At 47.0% G+C, this 19,739-nt stretch overlaps 1 protein-coding gene across 1 annotated transcript in view; it reads left to right on the plus strand.

The window, feature by feature from the left end:
- LOC149335261 (uncharacterized) overlaps positions 1-9,890 on the plus strand; it is a 36,133-nt gene extending 26,243 nt beyond the window's left edge. Inside the window, exons 8-11 of the mRNA XM_089551915.1 lie at positions 1,246-1,530; positions 2,579-2,707; positions 4,123-4,489; positions 6,349-9,890. Of these exons, the coding sequence (XP_089408041.1) occupies positions 1,246-1,530; positions 2,579-2,707; positions 4,123-4,489; positions 6,349-9,431 (3,864 nt within the window). The 3' untranslated portion in view covers positions 9,432-9,890. The remainder of the gene's footprint in view (positions 1-1,245; positions 1,531-2,578; positions 2,708-4,122; positions 4,490-6,348) is intronic.
- The last annotated feature ends 9,849 nt before the right edge of the window (positions 9,891-19,739 follow it).

Raw genomic sequence — 19,739 nt, forward strand, 5'->3', positions numbered from 1 at the left:
TAATTCATCAATCAAGGGCAACTGGAGTTTTTCCTTGGTGTCTTTTTAAGCTAGGCAGTCAAGTACACATGCACTTTGAAGCCGCAGAATTATTGCAGCAGCCACAGCTGAAACTGCCACAGTTTAAGTTGGCTATTAAATGCCATTTAGGCTCAGCAAGCCAGTGCATGCCAGGAAGGCATGCTAAAGCTTTCCATGCTGCAGTTTGTATTGAAACGCATTGCCTGCATTAGCGGCATTCTGAAGCATTGATAAACAGCACTGTTGATCTTTTGAGTGACAGCGTTACATCTGAAAGTAGCGAGCATTGACGTAGGTTTAGGTGCCAGGGGCTGCTTGCTGCAAATCACATGCAGGGCTTATTGAGCTGACTGCTGCTTGTCTGATTTGTGGGAGAAATGCAGCAGAATTTAATGTGGCTACAGTACTCCAAGTTTGTGGGTTGTGAGCACGTGACTCTCATGTGGCATTTGCAAGATTCGGTCTCCAGTGTCATCTTCCGGTCTTTGCCATGGGCGCAAGCTTTCTCCTGGTGTCGAGCTTGACTCCTGTGTGGTGAAATGCTTGGTGAGGTGTGGGTATTTGATCCTGCATCATTGCAGACTGAAAAAGACATCGGTCGTGGTACTCTTTGGGCAAGCTTTGCACTGCCAAAATCAAACCCTCGTGACAAGTTCATGGGTTCAGTCCCAGGCGTGCCTCAGTCAGGGGCAGAAGAGGAAGGCACTGCGACTTTGGCACGCAGTTAATCGACTCTGGTCGTGGTCACTCAATCCAGAGGCAATTCACTACGGTGTGCCTGTCTCTTAGCCTGGTGTGGCTGTGACACTTGAAACCTTATCGCTCTTTCTGAGCCGTCAGAATAAGGGGGAATCAGAACCAGATGGGACCTCTCTGCATTATGCACGGGTCTCTCCGTCTTTCTCTCTTACTGTGAGAGCTGCTAAAGGCATGTTTTCTAGTTCAGCGGTGTTGATGTTAACCCGCAGTACGAGGGGGATATGGGATGGAGAGTGAGGCGGGTGCAGTGAACCTCACAGATTGGTCAGCAGAGTGACATCGCTGCACTCCACCGGAGGAGTCAAAGTGGTATTGAACAAACAGTGTTATGCTGACCACGGCAAACAGCTGTCGCTGAATCTCTCGTTACGCGGTGGTAACTGTCTTGTGGGTGTGTCTTTTATGCATTTTATGTGCACCATGCTTCAGCTGGTAATACGGTGTCCCCCGTTTCCGTGGCAACAGGTGACGGCCGTCATGTCCGCTTCTGAGGTCTGGTGCTGCCTGGTAGAGTATGTGGAGCCTCTGGCCAAGGCGCTCCAGGAGGCCGGTGAGGCGGCACCCAAGTTCCGGAACCCGGTGCCCGGCGAGGCCTGTGTGGCGCGCCTGCCCTCGCCCAACAAGGAGGGTGCTGGCGACGAGGTGCTGACGCCCTGGGCACGTGCTGTGGTCAGGTCGCGCCCGTCCCCGGCCAAGTTGGAGCTGTTTTTTGTCGACATGGGAGGCACCAGGGTGGTGCACCACACCGAGGTAGGCACATGCGAGTGTGTCTCCTTTATCCTTTAGATGAGGACAACACTAGGCGAAAGGGCGTATACATCGCATGAGGTCTGGCTTCCCTCTTTTTAGGGCGGAACCTGGTCCTTTTTTCTTATCATTTGTCACTGGACCGTGGCCGAACTTGCACTACATGTGTATTTTGGTATTCTGATTCTTAAAAAGTCTAATATTTTCCTTCCTGAATAAATAGCTTTTCTTTATGCAATGAAATGAACACCTTTTAATGTGTTTTCGCATTATCGTCACTTCATCAAAATTTGTCCGTCGGGTGTTGTGTGGTGCTGCCACCTTCCAGGAGGCCCTTACCCACAACCCATCCACTTACTCCCAACCTTTAGACGCTACCGCCCACAAGAAGCCTATGCAGTGCTGGAAACGTAAAAGCGGTGGCAAAGCGCAGTTCAGAGCCATAACAGGAAGGTGGTCGTTGTAGCAGCAAAAATATACAGCCAGTATTGCCAGTGCCGATCTTTCTCGTCACATCGTATGATATCACCTGTGTATTTTTTATATGTAGGAACCCTTGTTATTTAGCTGCGGAGCTGTCGTGAAATAGTACTTATGCAGAAGTGACAAGGTCAAAAGTATGCGATAAAAACAAATATTTGACTGAAATTTGTGGCAGAACAGCCAGGCAGAACTGCGTATGTTTTTTTCTCAGTGCAACTATGCATTCTAGAGACTGGAAAGTTAGGCGAGCTTCACTTCACGGTGATCCTGTAACAGCTGTCACGACTGGCCGTCAGCTTCGTGGCAGTGCAGTATGAAGCACCTGGTGTGGAGCTTTTGTATTCGTGTTTTTTTAGAAATGACACTGCCGAATGTTGGGTGTACTCATTAGTCTGCAAATGACTTGCCTTTGCTTCTGCCATAGTTGAAGATGCCCACATTTGATGCCGACAACTCTTGGGAATTTGCAGTGAACCACCTAAGAAAGTGCAGGGAAGCACAAGTTATAAGCTAACTGTTGGTTTGTCTGACTGCCTGGCATTTTTTTTTTTTTTACCCTCCTTTCAAGGTCAAGCAAATCCCTGCTGAGTTGACAACGCAGTCAGGCTGTGCATTCCAGTGTGTCCTGAATTGCAACTTTCCCGTCGACCCTGCCCAACTGTCAGCCAAGATACTGTACAAAGAGCTAGTCCTGCAGGTGAGCTGTGTGTTGCAGTCCGTGGCTACATGCGTGTGTGCCACAAGTTATCAGTGATTTAAGGGGGTACGAGGGTCTTAAATCTAACTTCTTTATTTATGTCTAGAATCTCATGAAATTTTGCACACAGATGCGTTTTCCTCTTCTGATTCCAAATAGGCAATCACATTCGAGCTGGTGGTCTTAAATATTGAAAAGTCTAGTATGTAATTAGGTAATTTCTTACGCAGCTTTAATGAACTTTCTCATTGCATTTTGTTGCTTTTATTTACATGAATTGACAGCCAGACAGTTCCCATACCCGATGACATTCTTCGTGTTTCTCTAAAGGCATGTCATCGTGATATACTATGTTGAAAGCAGTATTTGACACTCCAACTCATTAAGCTAATTGTAAATTGCTATTTATACGTGGCCTAAACAAAAAAAGTAAGAATGTCATCGGGTATGGGAATTCTCTGGCTATCAATTCATGTAATTCAAAGCAACAAAATGCAGTGAGAAAGTTCATTAAAGCTAGGTAAGAAATTACCTAATTACTCTAGAATTTAAGATAACTTTTGATCTAAGACCACCAGCTCAAGTATGAGTACATTTTTGGAATCGGAAGAGAAAAACTCATCTGTGTGCCTAATTTTATGAGACTCTAGCTATAAATAAAGGTCAGTTTTAAGACCCTCGTCCCCCCTTAAGCAGACACAGGTATTTGGGGCCAAAAAAGGGTCCAAGAATCAATTTCCTAAAAATGACCCTTTTGGAATCTGCAGCAATTACTCACCAGCTGTACCAATTTTTTTCTTGGGGAAATAAATATTTTGACCACAATATTTATATCGTCGTTTGGGCTGAGCTTGCACAGGGGGCGGAAGATTTAACGGCATAAAAATTTTGGGCACTTGGCTGTCTTAGTATGTCGATATCTCGGTGTATAGGACAGATAGAGATGTCATTTTGCTTGCTAATGGAAGCTGAAGGCACAGTGTCTACAAATATCAAAGCACAGTTCGACAGCCATGCTTCAGAAATGTATGATATTGAAAAGTTTATCAGTGCATGATATTCACACCTTGAATGCTGCTATTCTAAGTGCCGTAAAATTACTAGTAAAGGTAAAATGAAAAAACGGCTTTGATTATTGCACTCTGTACTCATTAGACAATGCAGCCATGCATGAAAAATCTTCATTGAGCCATTTTTGTTGTACTGATGTACTAATCAATGACTAATTAAAGTTAATTATCTTTGGGACTAATTCATTAATGGAAAAGGCAATTTCTGATTTGAAATCGGCATAAAAAACTCACCGAGGTAATTTAGTTTACTTAGAACTGGACTACAAGTAAGGAAAAACGGTCTAAGACTAGTGTCCCCCTTAAGAGAGAGGGTTTTCAGGCTTGCTCTTCAACTCGTTGCAGGTTGAACAGCAGCTTGAGCCTGCCAAGGTGATTGGGTCGCTGTTCGACACCTCTGGAGAAGACGAAGTGAACGTGCTGGACAGTTTCGCCCCGCCGCCACCTCCAACACCAGCTGCTGAGCCTCCCGTCTCCGAGGTTGAACTGGTGCAGGACACCGAACCCGCAGTCGAAGCGGAGGCCGACACTGCTCCGCCTGCTGTCGAGCCTGAAGTTGCAGTGCCTGAGGTAACTGCAGAGAAGCCACAGGTGGCTGCAGGGAAGCCTGAGGCAGCTGTGGCAAAGCCTGAAGGAACTGCAGCAAAGCCCTTGACACCACCAGTGAGAACATCGCCCCCTTGGAGGTCATCTCAGCCCCACTTCAGTCGGGGTGAGCACAGCGATGATGATCACGATGGCAGTGCTAATGGAGGTGTTGATGGAGGTCCTGACGAAGTCACTTCTTGTGATCAGGTACAGGGTAGTAACGACAGCTGTCGTAATGATAGCAGTGGCATTGATGACCATGTCAGCGGGGACGTTAAAGTCAGTGATGACCCCGCTGATGGTGACAGCAGCGGCAATGATGGCCATATTGGTGGTGATGGCTCTGGAAGTGATGATCACGTCACTGATGACTGTGATAAAGGTGCTACTGAGAGTCCTAAAACTAAAAGTACCTGTGAGGACGGAAGCACTAGTGGTGATGAGGCCACTGGTGATGATGTCGCCAGACTGCGTGAGGAGTGATGGTGTAGCTGGCTACACCTGCTACGTCAGCTATGCAAAGTAGAAAAATTCATATAACCGTTCAGCATGCCCAGGTTACTGACAATGGAATGGAGTGGTGAAGGTGGTGCTGGAGTGTAGCTGGTACTGAGCTTGCCATGGTAATTAAAGCATTTGTCAGAGGTGCACATGTTGCTTTGGCTGCGCTGTGGCTGGCATCAGCACTGTAATTATAACTGCCAAATTCATGATCTGTGTGAAGTCAGAGCCTTCCTTTCATGTACCGTATGAGCGCGTATAAGGGCCGCACTTTTTTTTCCAGATTCGAGGGCCAGCTTTTGAGGTGCAGCTCATACACGCGATGTGCGCAAAAAAAAAATTTTTTAAAGTAAAAACACACCAACCGGGGAATAAGTGACATTTATTCTACATTCAGTCGTCACTCACGGAGTATTTAGACTCTTGAGCTGGTGCTCTGCTGTGGTGCACGTTCATCTCAATAGAAGCCGCGCAGCATGTCCGCTGTCAACGCGTAGCCATTGTTCTGCTCTCCCATCACATAGAGGAGCAGCTGTTCTTCCAGTTCGGGAAACTTGCATGGCTTGCCTCGAAAAGCGCGCTTTTTGCAGCTTGTGTTTCTCTTCTGGTTGCACCATCATCGGACGCACTTCTCGGCCACGTCGAATTTCCTGCCCGCCGCACGCTTACCGTGTTTGTGAGCTAACTCCCAGCCATGTAGCTATTAAGGTGCTTGCCCATCGTGCTAAAACTGCTACGCACGGTGGCAGCACGCGAAAGCCACAACCCCAACTATTATGGCGAACGCGCTAACACGCCGCAGAAGGGTGGAGCTGGCGATACTGATGCGGATGTGGATAGCGGGAAATTGCGGCAAAGAAAAAAGTTGATGATGATCACGGCCTTGGGCGCCATCCATGGACGGCACTTGGAAGCTTCTGTGCGCGCTGGTGCCCGAGCTGATCGCGGAGACTACGGAGCGTGCATCTAGAAGGCTATTCCCGCCTGGGTCATGGAAAGTTCGGGTGCGGCGCTTACACGGATTTATTTTTTTTTTAACATTTCCTTCGAAAAAATGGGGTGCGGCCCTTACACGCGTTTATACGGTACATTTATGTTGAGGCGTATTTTCTCCATGCATCGCAACGCAAACCGACGCATTCCATCACTTGCTTTTCCGAGTGAGCTGTGCTCTCATTTGCTAGCCATTTGCGTATTGACCGCTTCCTTAGAATTTGGGCTTTCACGCTGCCACTGTTGCACGGTTGCTGGTTTGTTTCCAGGGCTTTGTCATTGCCTTGAGTGGTGCATATTGCTCTTGCATGCTGCATGTCCAGGCATTGGGTTGTGGGTTCGTTGTGCCTTGGTGTAGTGGCCATTGCTGCTTGCTGCACGCTTGCTGTGGTGGTTCAGCTGTCTGAATGTGCTTTTCTCTCCCCCTTTCTCTCTTCCTATGTGGGGTGACCCCCTCCCCCCTCCCTCCCCCACCTTCCCGCGACACAGGCCCCATTGTCCCATGCTACCCACCGCTTTCAAAAATCTCGGGCAAGATGATGGCAATCGTGATGCATGTAGAAGACCTTTCCTGCTTCTACGTCATGCCCAAGGACCAGGAGTCCCAAATGGATAGCCTCTCTGAGCGGCTCCAAACACACTATGACGAAACTCCTGAGCCGGTCGTGGAGCCGGTGCCGAGGCTGCCCTGTGTGGCTCTCTACCCAAACGACAACATCTGGTACCGGGCCAAGGTGGTCCCAGACGGCTCATGCGTGCAGTTCATTGACTACGGCAATGTTGACATAGTGCCTGAAGTTCGAGCCATTGCTGCAGAGTTTCTGGAAGTGCCACCGTTTTGCTACAAGTGCAAGCTGGACGGTGCAAAGGACCTAGCTGACATCTCCGACGTGGCTGACACATTCAGCCGTATGGTATCGGATAAACCAGTGGAGGTTGAAGTCGTGACCTGGGGCCCCGAAGTCACTGTGAGGCTCTGCATAGATGGAGAAGATGTCGGCACGGCACTCAAGGAGAAGTCCACCTCTTCCGAGACTCCAACTTTGGAAAGCAAGGAAACTGCAGAAATGGAAGCACCTGCAGCGATGCCAGTGAGTCGTGACGCTGGTGTTGTGAGCCACATTGATTCCCTGCACTCGTTCTATGTCCAATTCTCAAGCAGGCTGGGTGACCTTGACGTGCTGGGAGACAGGTTGCAAGAGGCATTGGCTTCCGGAAGTGCTGCAGCTGTTGAGACACCTGACAGCAACACTCTTTACGCTGCTCTCTACACAGAGGATGGCCTGTGGTACAGAGCTAGGGTGGAAGGCCCCGGTGAAGGTGGCAGTGGCCTTAGGGTGCGTTTTGTGGACTATGGAAATGCGCAGACAGTGGAGTCTGTGGTGCCTGTGGACTCTGAAGACCTGCAGGTTGAACCATTCTGTGTTGAGTGTCGGCTTGCTGGTGTTAATGCCACCGACAACGAGAGCGCACTTGTGAAATTCAAAGAGCTCGCCCTTGATTCTGATCTGCTTGTCGAAACAGTGGAGCCAGGGAAGCCGTTGTCGGTTAGACTCTTCACTGCAGATGGGACTGACCTGTTGTCCCAGTTGCCACTGCCAAAGAGCTACAGCACCACCAAGGTTCCACTTCACCAGAAAGTGGTTGTCCAGATCAGTCATGTTGAATCGGCAACCGATTTCTATGTGAACCTTGGCGACAGCCTTGATTCTATGGAGATTCTGGCAACACAGCTCTTAGAAGTGCCTCTGAGTGACATGCCAGCGGATACTTCTTTGCCGTGCATGGTCTACTGGTCTGACGAGCTTCCGTACCGGATCACAGTCTTGAAAGACGAAGTTGAAGGCGCAGTGGCAGGTCCAGCCCTTGCTCTAGTCAAGTTCGTGGACTATGGAAACACCGACAAAGTGGTCCGAGCCAGTATTCGCCCACTGCCAGATGAACTCATGGATATTCCACTGTTTGCCATAAATTGCACGCTAGATGTCCGTGAAGGCAAGTTGGGTGACAAAGCCATGGAGAAGCTTCAGCTTCTGGCTTTGAGTGAACCAGCTAATTCTCTCCTGGCCGAGTTTCTGGAACAGAGGGACGACGGCCGCTACGTTGTCCGCCTCCTGGACGTGGGCATTGACGTCCTGGAAAGGCTGCTGCAGGAAACTGCACAGGATGTTACCGGAGAAGATGCTAGCAGTCTTGTCTGCAATGAAGTTCAGGATAGCTCTGTTTTTGAAGCATCTTCCGAGATTTCTAAGGCTCCTTCCGAGGTTCCTGACACTAACAGGGCCAGCAGCCTAAACATCGAATGCACTGATAGAGGCGACTTGAACAGCACATCGCTTGCTGCAGATGTCACTAACGACAATGTTAGGCAAGACTTTGCTGTTGAGGGTGATGCAGAAGTCGAAGGAGAGATTCGAGTGATAAAGGAGGATGGACTAGATCAAGGTGAAGAACCTGCCCAGCTGGCTGAGGCTTTGAAGGATGAAGAAGAGGCTACAGAACCTGACGTGAAAGTCGAGCATTCGGAACTGGAAGAGGCGACAACAGAAGTGTCGAGCAGTGCTGTAGATTGGGAGGATGCGGCAGGAAACGAAACTGAGCATGAGAAAACTGATGGCAGTGACAAGGATCAGGTAGCACTTGTCGAAGAGGCGGCGGTGCCGAAAGATTCTGAAGGGCTAAGTGATAAACTGCCGACAGTGAAAGACGCCGACACACTCCCTGAAGAACAAGAAGGCAGTGCAACAAATCTGCCAGTGGTGTCTGAGGACAGTGTGCTTTTGAAAGAAACCGACGAAAAGGCAGCGCAACTCTCAGGAGTGTCCGAAAATGATCTACTGCCTGAAGAACCTGGATGTGACGAAGCTGATTTTTTTGAGCCAACAGAAGAGCACACTTTGTCAGAAGACGTCTGCGAGGCAGCTGTATTCGAAGACTCTGTGTGGGATGACAGTGTAGACAGCGGTGTTGCTGATGCAACTTTGGAGACCACGGCTGATATAATGGCAGCGGAAGGCAACATTTCCAGCGTAGAGACCGAGCATGTGGCTGTCACTACTGAAGTCACTGAAGAAAACGCAGGAGTTTCTGAAAAAGATGCCCAAAAGCCCGTGGATGAGACAACTGACCATGGAGCATTGGAAGCCATGTCTCTTGCTGGTCAAACGGACTCCAACATGGTCAGCGGTCATGTCCCAGCAACTTCATCGGGTGTCCCGTGTACCACGCCAGCTGTCAGCGAGGAGACTACACGAGAGCGGCAAGCGGCAAGCAGCACTAGAGATGGCGGGACACCGCCAAAGTACAGCACTTCAACTCCCGAAGCCGGTGACGCATCTTCCTTGACGCAGCGAGAGGGAGCCGACGACAGCTCTGCGATGGGCGCAGTCGCCACCTCCGACTTCGGAGCAGGCGGCGACGCGGAGCCTGCCACGGCACCTCACAGCACCGTGGCAGAATCGAGCTTCACCACTCCGCGTCGCCACCCAGCCGGAAAGATGAGCCTAGACGACCGCCCTATCCCTGGCGTCTGCCTCAACGCAGAGCTACTGGAAGCCCCAAGCGAAACGTGAGCCTGAGGACGTAGGTGCAAGCGCCACCTGTGCTTCTCCTGGCAGTTGGGGAAAGTGCCTGCCGAGAGTGCATCCATAGTTCCTTTCTTTTTTTTTTTTTTTATAGTGGCACTTCCTCTCTTCTGCTGTTTAATATGGCCGCATTGCTTTGCATTCTCAAAGGCAGTGTAGGTTTTTCATATATTCCTAAATATTTTGCTGCGTTCCAGCTCACTTCCTAGATCAGTTAACTGGTGAGCTGTCAAACTAGCACATTTAAACAGATTATGCGTTCAGATCGTTGTTTTTTTCTTTGTTACTTCCGTTCATGTCTTTCATTTGTAAACTTCCCTCAACCGCATTTCATTGTTTACCAAGGTGTGCATTCTTGGTCCCTGTTGTTATTTTAATGCATAAGATGTATAATGTGTGACGTTTGGTTCGCAAGAGTTTGAAAAAATAAAGGATATTTTTCACGAAGCCATTTTGTGGTGTCTATTATCTTTGTTTGATAAGCCTTTCACCGGGGACACCATGTGAGGGAAGCCCTTGTGAGGCATTTTGTCAGTGGTTGATTCTGAGGACATACAAGACGACATGGTGCACAAGTCTGCAGCTAAAGTGGCACATGCATGTTGAAGAAGTTTGTGTGTCTGTAGTGAAAATTTTGCGCCTTTCAAAAGTGCGCCTTTGTGATGGAGCTTTAGTTTAGCCAAAGAGGGGGAGACAGAAAAAAAATTCCGCATATTCTGGGAGTGTCATCTAAGAGGACGTGTTCGCGTCTATCTGAGCCAGTTTACCTCTTTCACATGGCTACTCCGTGGTTGCGCGCCTATTCTTTGCTGCCCTGTCCTGAGCTCCACCGTTTGGAAACAAACCGCCAGTTTCTACTGCACATGAATAGGTAATTCGGGCTTGTGGCAGGCGCCAGCAATGGATGGCGTCGGCACTTCGTGGAAGCGGATGGTGCCTGCTTCACCTACGTGAGTTTTTGAACCAGTTGTCTGAGCAGCAGGTGAAATTTCATGCACTCCAGTGAGTGCTGCATTTGTGAAAAGGATGAGTTGGTTGGAGCCCCAAATGTGGATGCAACTGCATGACAACAGTGGAGCAATCTTTCTTCTTGCATCACCTAGGCTGAGACTTGTTCTTGCCATTGCTTTGGTAACTGTGGTGCAAGAGTCCACATTACGAAAATAACATACGAGTCCATGTGGCATAACTTGTTCTTTAAATGTTAGGGATATATTTTGAAGTGTTTGCAAGTCGTAACACGTGGCAGAGTTTCATTTGAGGCGGTGAGAAGTTCTACTCGACTAACTCGAACAGAGATGGGTGGCAGCATTTGCCAGTTTTTGCAACAAGAAAACATGTCCAGGTCATCTAGCAGACTCCCGGAAACTGGCATATGTTGAGTTGCCTGGAGCTTGAACTGCACTGTGCAAAACAAGTTTGCAAGCTGCTTACAGTCATTTGCTTCAAGTACTTAACTGCGTGCCCATTGCAACCTGCCATTGTAATGGCCGTTAAAGATTAAACTGCTGAGATGTGAAAACACTACTCTCAAGACTGACAGTGGTGATACAATGGTAAATGCTTTCCCGTGGCCTGGTGCTCAGCCTAACTAGGGTGAGATGCTGAATGTGTGTTTCACCTTGAGTTGTGCGAAGCACCTTGCGTCAAGGCGCTCTTTGGCCAAGGTGCCTTTTTGCCATGAAATTCATCATCATCACACTTAAGAGAGGACGAGGGTCTTTGGAAAAAATTTTAATACAGTCACAATTATGAACTCTTCATGGAACATGTATTTTTTGCATGGTGATTCAAAATATATCGTTTAATTTCATTTACAACAAGTACTTATGCTTTTATGTAATATATAACTTTTTTCAGATGGCTTTCAAGAAATTTTCGCAGCAAGGAACTTGCTAGATTGCATGCCACTGATTTCTCTTGACGTAAAGCTATGCAGTAAGGGTAAAGTTATCACCCTGCCTGTCATACAAGTCATATTATAAGATTTTGAAGTTGTCACTTAAAAAACAGGAATACAAATTTTTCTTGTTTGTGAAGTGGCAACTTCAAAACCCTGTAACTCAACTTCTGTGACATGTAGGATAATTTTACCTCTACTGCATAGCTTGGTGTCAAGAGAAGCCAATGACATGAATTTTAGCGAGTTCCCTTCTGCAAAAATTTCTTGAAAGCTGTCAGCAAAAAGTTGCATAACATATTACTATAAGTGCACACGGACTTGTTTTACATAAAATTAAACTACATGTTTAGAACTGGCACGCAAACATATATTCCCTGATGTTTTTTCATAAATGCAACTTCATTAATAAAGTTTTTTTTTTTTTTTTCAAAGACCAGCTAACCCCCCTTAAAAATTTGGTGGCAGCAAGATGCAACAGTGATAAAAGCCATAGACTGCCCTTTGTCTCTTTATTCTGTATCTTTCAAGTGTCTGCAATGTACCAGTCGATTTGGGCTTATGCCCAAGAGTTGACTGCTGTATGCGAAAGCTGTACAGCTGCTTGGTGGTTGAACATGGCCGTATTTGGCGTTCACAGTTGCGAGGATTGGTCCACTGCTCACCAAGTGTGCTGCTGAAGAGGCGTTGTGAGTTGTCCTTCAAGGAAAAGCTGTGATGAAGAAATTCTGTTACTACAGCAAATGTCCTTATCAAAAGTGTGGTAGGGGCCGTTAAGTTTAAGGCACGGGGTTTGGTTACCATCTCGAATTCTTCCGACAATGAGCTCTCTTGAGTCGTTAAAGCTAGAAAGAATGGTAGTTCGATCTCTATGCTTTGGCATCGGAGCTAGTGGCAAAAAATTTGTTCCAGTCGGGATCCCCATAATACAAAGTAATGTAGACTATGACAAAGGGTCACTTCAGGTTAGGTGGAACCTAGAGTAAACAAGAATCCTGTGTAAAGGTGGGTTTCAACACCTGAAAAAGCAATCGTGCACTCGTTTCTGCCGTATGGAGCAACACTGCGGGGCCAACTTCGCCATGTGTGTTTGTATTTAACAAACCATGACCTCAGTGGTAATGGTGTTTCGCTGCTTGGCACTGTTCCTCCTTGGCCTCATTTTCGACGAAAAGGCAATTTGCATGATTTATTTTATTTATTTACAAAATACTGCGGACACTGAGTCCAAGCAGGGTGGCCGAACAAAGTCAATCAAGAGACAAAAAAAAACGCAACATTTCAAAAAAGAACAACACAATATAGAAAAAATAATTGGTTAAAACTCTTGGGATAATGGTTTAACTAGCTCATTCCAATCTGTTATTGTGCGTGGAAAAAACGAAAACTTGTGTCTGTTCTAGCGAATATAGGGGTTAGAGAACTGGGATGGTGTTGACGAGTTTGTCTGGTTGGTGCCGGCGTTAAGTATGATGAGGGATCCAAACCAAGTTTGTTATGTAATAAAAGAGAAATAAATTGTAACCTAAGCTTTCTTCGCCGATGTTCAAGTAGTTCAATTTTATTAATCTCCATTAAAGTGGTGGGGGAGTCAGACCTTGCATATTTATTAAAGATAAACCTGACAGCTCTTCTCTGTATTCTCTCCAGATTTTTTACGTTAGATTTAGTATACGGGTCCCACACTACACATGCATATTCGAGTTTAGGTCTAATTATTGAAGAATAACAAAGTAGCTTAATTTTAGAAGGAGCATTTTTTAGTTTGTCTTAAGCAGCACAATTTCCTAAATGCTGCAGAGCAGATATTGTTTATGTGCAAGTTCCACGATAGATTGCTACTTATTGTTACTCCTAGGTATTTGTAGTTGGATACTTGTTGAAGAGGGAGAGAGCCTAATTTATATGTGTAGCTATGAAGTATGGTTTTTCGGGTTATCGGCATATATTCACTTTTGTCAGCATTCAGAACCATGCCCCATCGGTGGCACCATTCAAAAACGTTGTTCAAGGCACTGTCCAGGTCACTTTGATCCTCCTTATTTGTAACTTCTCGGTATAGAATGCAATCGTCAGCAAACAATCGAATATGCACTGGTGGGTTAACAACTTGAACAATATCATTGACATACAAAAGGAAAAGCAGAGGACCCAAAACACTTCCTTGGGGAACACCGGATGAAACTGGAAGAGAGCCCGAACGTCGTCCACTCACTTCAACAAACTGTTTGCGGTCTTTTAAGTATGCAGTAATCCATGTCACTAAAATATCAGGAATGCCAATTTCTTTCATTTTAAAAATTAGTTTATCATGAGGAACTTTATCAAATGCCTTGCTAAAATCCAAAAATATTGCATCGATTTGGCCTTTATTATCTATACAAGAAGCAAATGAATTTATTACTGTAATTAGCTGTGTTACCGTCGAGAATCCTTTTCTGAACCCGTGCTGGAAGCTAGTTAGCACGCAATTTTTTTCTAAAAATTCGTTCATACAATGTGCAACTATATGCTCTAATAGTTTACAGCACGGGGACGTCAATGATATGGGGCGGTAGTTCTGCAAGAGAAGACGGTCTCCTTTTTTATAAACGGGAACAATTCGGGCTGTCCTCCAGTCATCAGGTATTTTACCTATTGAGATTGAAGCGCGAAAAATTATTACAAGGAATTTTAGTTAACCCTCCTGATCGACCTAGCGAACCTTAGCCCACAGTGTAGCTTGGAATCCAAATTCGTTATAGTGGTCAAAAGGGCACTGATTACAAGTCGATCGAATGTTTGTGCTTTGTAATGTGTTGCATTCTGGCTGTCACATTTGCTTGGCAGTACAATACTCATTTACTGCTGAGAAAATCTGCTTCATAAAATAGGTAATTCTGTTTTTCTGCCGCTCAATTCAAACTCGTGACGTCATTACTGAAAAGGGCTCGGTGATCACCGTTCCAAAGAACAGCGGTGTAGCCTGCAGTAGGATACAACTTAAAAAAAAAAAACAGCGCCTTCCTGTGTTATCCCGCTGGCCACCACCAACAGTAAATGAACTCAGAATTTTCATGTTTGACTCTGTTAAGACAAGCCAGAGGAATAAAAATTCTCGAGCTTGTAATTTCGTTTGGTAGTCTGCATGGTGTGCGATGTCAGTGCTCGTTAAAAATCCCTAGGTGGTCGAAATTATTACGGAGCCCTCCACTACGGCACCCCTTTCCTTTCACTCCCACCTTCCTTACGGATCACCCATTGAAAATTCCCCTCCCTCAATCTCCAATGCTTCCAGGGTCTTCATTCTCCTCTCATCGTTCCCGCTGCGCGTCAGGCTGCTTGTCGTTGTGTCTAACCATCATAACATCATCAGCCTCACTACACCCACTGCGGGGCAAAGGCTTGTCCCATACCTCTCCAATTAACCCTGTCGTGTGCTAGCTGCGGCCTCCCTATTCCCGCTGACTTCTTAGTCTGATCCGCCCACTTCACTTTCTTTTGTCGCCTGCTACTAGTTTCTTATGTTCCCTCTTCAAGCCTAGGCTAATTCGAGACCTTAAAATCCTGTCGTTGCTACAACGCACCCTTCCAAGGACCTCCATATTCTACACAATGCAAAGGTGAGTGCACAGTAAGTCATTTCATTTTTAGCCTCGCCATTGGGACTCTTCCACGTCCACTTCGTGTTCTTTCGTTTGCGGAAGAATGTATTCATGGCTGGTTTATGGGGTTTAACGTCCCAAAGCGACTAAGGCTATGAGAGACGCCGTAGCGGAGGGCTCCAGAAATTTCGGCCACCTGGGGTTCTTTAACGTGCACTGACATCGCACAGTACACGGGCCTCGAATTTCTCCTGATCCGTAAATTATTTCTCTCTGCGATGTCCACTGATAATCCCCGCCCCCCTGCTATTCCTAGAGCCTATGCCATAGCCTACTGCCAGGTATCCAGCCTGCTTCTTGCCTACCTTGGCATTGAAGTCACCTATCAGTACAGGGTACTTCGCTCACTGCCGATTCGAAGTTTTCATAGATGTTTTCGACATAGAGTTTCTTACTATTACCTAGAGGGAAAGCTGGCGGCGCTGCACTTCAGCCACTATGGACGCCCAAAGCATCATGGGGCGGTGAGCTACTTGTTGCGGGACAATCGTAGTTTTTCGGGAATACATAGTGACACTACTAACACGTTTCATTCCGAAAACGCTGTTTGTGTGTGCGCAGACGACTTTCGCGCGAACGCAGTGTGCAAAACTCATAGTAGTGAAACCGCAACGACACACAACGCCAATAAACGATTTCATTTTTCTAAAATTCCATTAAAAAACCTTTTGAAGTATTTAGGCAACTAAATTTTTTTTGGAAACATATTTACTTTTAAAAGTGCGCCTGTTAATTGCGAAATATTAGTTTTTATAGTGTTCACTACTTGGCCAATAGGAGAGCGAGTCGTCTTTTATTTTAGGCAAACTTTGCACTTAAATGCTTTTCTGCTCGTTTGTTGCAATCATTAGACAAGATATTGAATGTTAGGACGTTTGTAGTTATCAAACAGCTTTATTTTTCTATTATTTTTTGGCCAAAAGTTGCAGTTCCGCAACAAGTAGCTCACCGCCCCATGATGCTTTGAGCGCCCATGATGGCTGAAGTGGTATCGAGGGGTCTCCATGCAAACTCCCATAGACGGGCTGCCAGCTTTCCCTCTAGGTAATAGTAAGAAACTCTATGGTTTTCGACGATCTGGTCATCATGGCTGGATGTAGGCGCATATAGACCTGTACCACCTTGAGTTTGTGCCTCCTATTAAGCTTTATTGCAAAAATTCAGGGTCACTTTGTCTAAAGTGCGTAGAGGCGAAAGCGTTTTCCGCACCACTTTGCTTATGTGACACTGGTGACGTCACCACTGGATGACGTCACACATAATTGGTTGGTTTATTGGGGATTGATGTCACAAAGCAACTGGGGCTATGAGGGACGCTGTAGTGAAGGGCTCCGGAAATTTCGAATACCTGGGGTTCGTTAACGTGCACTGACATCGCACAGCACACGGGCTTCTAGAATTTCGCCTTCATCGAAATTCAGCCGCCGCGGCCGGGATCGACCCCGCGTCTTTCGGGTGAGCAGCCGAGCTCCGTAAACACTGAGCCACCGCGGCGGGGCTGATGAAGTAATGACAAACTACTGATTAGTAACTAATTACCGATTAATGACCAAATACTAATTAATTGCTAATTAATGACGCTTAACCTTCGCCTTTAGGAGTGGAACGCGACAGCGTGTTGTAGCGCTGCAAGGCAGTCCACGGAACGCCACCACCCGTTCGGCGCGATGCCTTGCCCTTTGAACGCGACGCTTTTTGAGGAAAGGAAATTGGGCAGTAATTCTCTGTCATCCCGGTGGACGCCCGAACCGCACCGTACAGGAAGGGAGGAACGCCACCACCTCTTCGGCGCGACGCCTTCCCCTTTGAATGCAACGCTTTTTGAGCAAAGGAAATGGCGCAGTAATTCTCTATCATCTCGGTGGACACCCAAACCGTACCGTACAGGAAGGGAGGAACGCCACCACCCATTCGGCGCGATGCCTTGCCCTTTGAACGCAACGCTTTTTGAAGAAAGGAAATTCTCTGTCATCTCGGTGGACACCCGAACCGCACCGTACATGAAGGGAGAGTGGGAGTGAGAGGAGAAAGAGGGGCCGTAATGAAGAAACTGAAAATTGCATGTGAGGAAAAGAAATTATGCAGTAACTGTCTCGCATATCTCGGTGGACACCCGTCTAAACGCGGACACATGTGCCGACCCGGACGGAGACACGGCTGCCGACCCGGACGGAGACACGACTGCCGACCCGGACGGAGACACGGCTGCCGACACGGACGGAGACACGACTGCCGACACGGATTGCTAACGACAGCATGAGGCATTAAAGGCTTTCGCCTTAATAACTGCCACCATCTTATTAATTCTGTAGAATTCTGTTGTTAGCTACATTTTGATTGATGAGGAATCCCACACCTATTTCTCATCTGTCTGCTAATCCATGATAGCACAGTACAGCCGGGGACAAAAGTCTCTGGACCACGTGTTCCGCCAACGAAGCTTATAGCTCTACTATCAGACAGCGGCTGGAGACCGCACTTGTGGAGATGGAAGAACAAAAATTTAACTTTTACCTCTACAAGTGTGGTCTCCAGCCGCCGAATAATAACAGAGCTATCGGCTTCGTTAGAAGAACGCGTGGTCCGGAGACTTTTGTCCCCGACGGTACGTGCCCGCTTTTCGCTGTATACATGCTTCACCTGTCCTAACCTAAGCCCTATGATATCCCATTTGATACCTGCTAGTTCCTTGAACAGCACTGCTAGTCTAGCTTCACTGGATAAGGTTATCTGTAGTTAAAATTTGAATTTCCGCGGCATTTTCGCGCCTTTCCCTCTCCTCTCGTCTTTTTTGCACACTGGAAGGTTGGCTGGCGCTCCTCCGCCGGCTGCCGACGTGCGCGGGAGTTCCCCGGGTTGTGGAGCTTCCGGCCGCGGCCATGGTAGCTGCGTGACGTCAGAAAGAGTTGGCACGGCGAACCAATGATATACCCTCCGCTGCTGACGTAACGGATTCGGGCGAATTGCCGGCATCGCTGGTCGCCCCAAGGCGTAGAAGTGCTAACTTTCAAAAATATATTGTAAATGATCGGTTCGCTTTTGAGGTCTTATACACGGCATGATCGCTCGGTGGCCTATACTCTACAAAATGCAAGCGACGTATTATACGCCAGCCTCAAAAACCCTTTTCAGAGACCCTTTAAACGTTGCCAGGTTGAGTCGGTGGCGTCCTGTCCGGAGCCAGAGATTCTTAGCACCCTCCGCTGCCTCACAGGTCTGACCGCCGCCTTTATCAGTTGCTCCACAGTCACTCAGGACTGAGGGCCGAGGGTTGATTGATTTAGAAACTACTGCAAAGAAATAGTAGAAATATAAAAAAAATATACAAAGCAGAGGAGCGACAAAGAAAATGTTGTATTGTAAATACAAGGACAAACAATAACGGGGTCAAAGCAACACGAAAAAAAAACTACAACAATGAAGCAAGAAAACTAGGTTACAAGAACCAACATTCCCGACTGAGATAGGTACAGAGACTATGCAATGAATTTAAGCAGTCAAGTGAAAAGCGCGTTCTGAACTTCAGTTCGGAAAGAGTACAGTGAGCATTAATAACTGTTCGTAATAATTTATTTTAAGGTGGCGGTCCCACTCTGACAGTAAGCGGGAACCATTTTAAGGCGAAAGCCTTTAATGTCTCATCGTTGTAAGCAGCAGTTGTCGACAGAAATGTCACGCTTTTCAATTGGCCGAAACGGTCGTGACGTCACAGTGCGCGAATTTCAAACGGGGCCAATTGTACTTTGGCAAGTAACCATGCAACCAATTGAAGGGATCATGTAGTGATGCTCCAAGTAAGTGGGTCTGAGCTTAGTTAATTGCTTAACTACCCAATTAGCCTAATTAACTTTTCTAGTCAGGCCATATAAATAAATAAAACTGAGTAGGTAATTGGTCGAGCTCGGGAATCGAACCCCGGTCTTCGGAGTGCGAGACGAGCATGCTATCCACTCTGCCATGGCAGCTCGATGGTTTCGAATGAACAAAGGCGCGTCTAGTGAATACGGTGTCTTCGCTCACTACCATCCTCCTCCCTTCTCTTCCGGCGAGGTTTCGATGTCCACCGAGATTTCAGAGACAGGTACATTTCCTTTCCTCAAAAACCAATTTACCAACGAGCGAGGCGTAGAACCGAATGGGCGATGGCGTTCTATGGACTCCCTGGCACCGTTGCAAGACGCTGTCGCGTTCCACTCTTAAAGGCGAAGCTTAACATCTTAACCACACATCAGTGACGACACTTTAGGTCGAAAAAGTGCCCCCCTGAATTTTGACGGGTGTCCACCGAGATGTGTGAGACAGTTACTGCTTAATTTCCTTTCCTCAAATACAATTTTCATTTTCTTCATTACGGCCCATCTTTGTCTTTCTTCTTTCACTCCCAATTCCACCCTTCCTCTACGGTGCGGTTCAGGTGTCCCTTGAGGTGAGAGAGTATTACTGCGCCATTTCCTTTCCTCAAAAACCGTTGCGTTCAGAGGTTAACGCATCGCGCCGAACGGATGGTGGCGTTCCGTGGACTTCCTGGCAGCGCTACAACACGCTGTCGCGTTCCACTCCTAAACGCGAAGCTTAAGCGTCATTAATTAGCAGTTAATTAGTATGCAGGCATTATTCTGTAATTAACCATTAATTGGTGATTTGCCACCCCTTAGTAATTAGTACTTAATTACATGTGACGCCACCAGTGCCACAGAAGCTGCGAAAGTGATGCGGAAAACGCTTTCGCCTCTACGCACTTTAGACAGTCAA

This window comes from Amblyomma mixtum, chromosome 7 (genome assembly GCF_055824585.1).
Source record: "Amblyomma mixtum isolate Tamu chromosome 7, ASM5582458v1, whole genome shotgun sequence".
Classification (NCBI taxonomy): Eukaryota; Metazoa; Arthropoda; class Arachnida; order Ixodida; family Ixodidae; genus Amblyomma; species Amblyomma mixtum.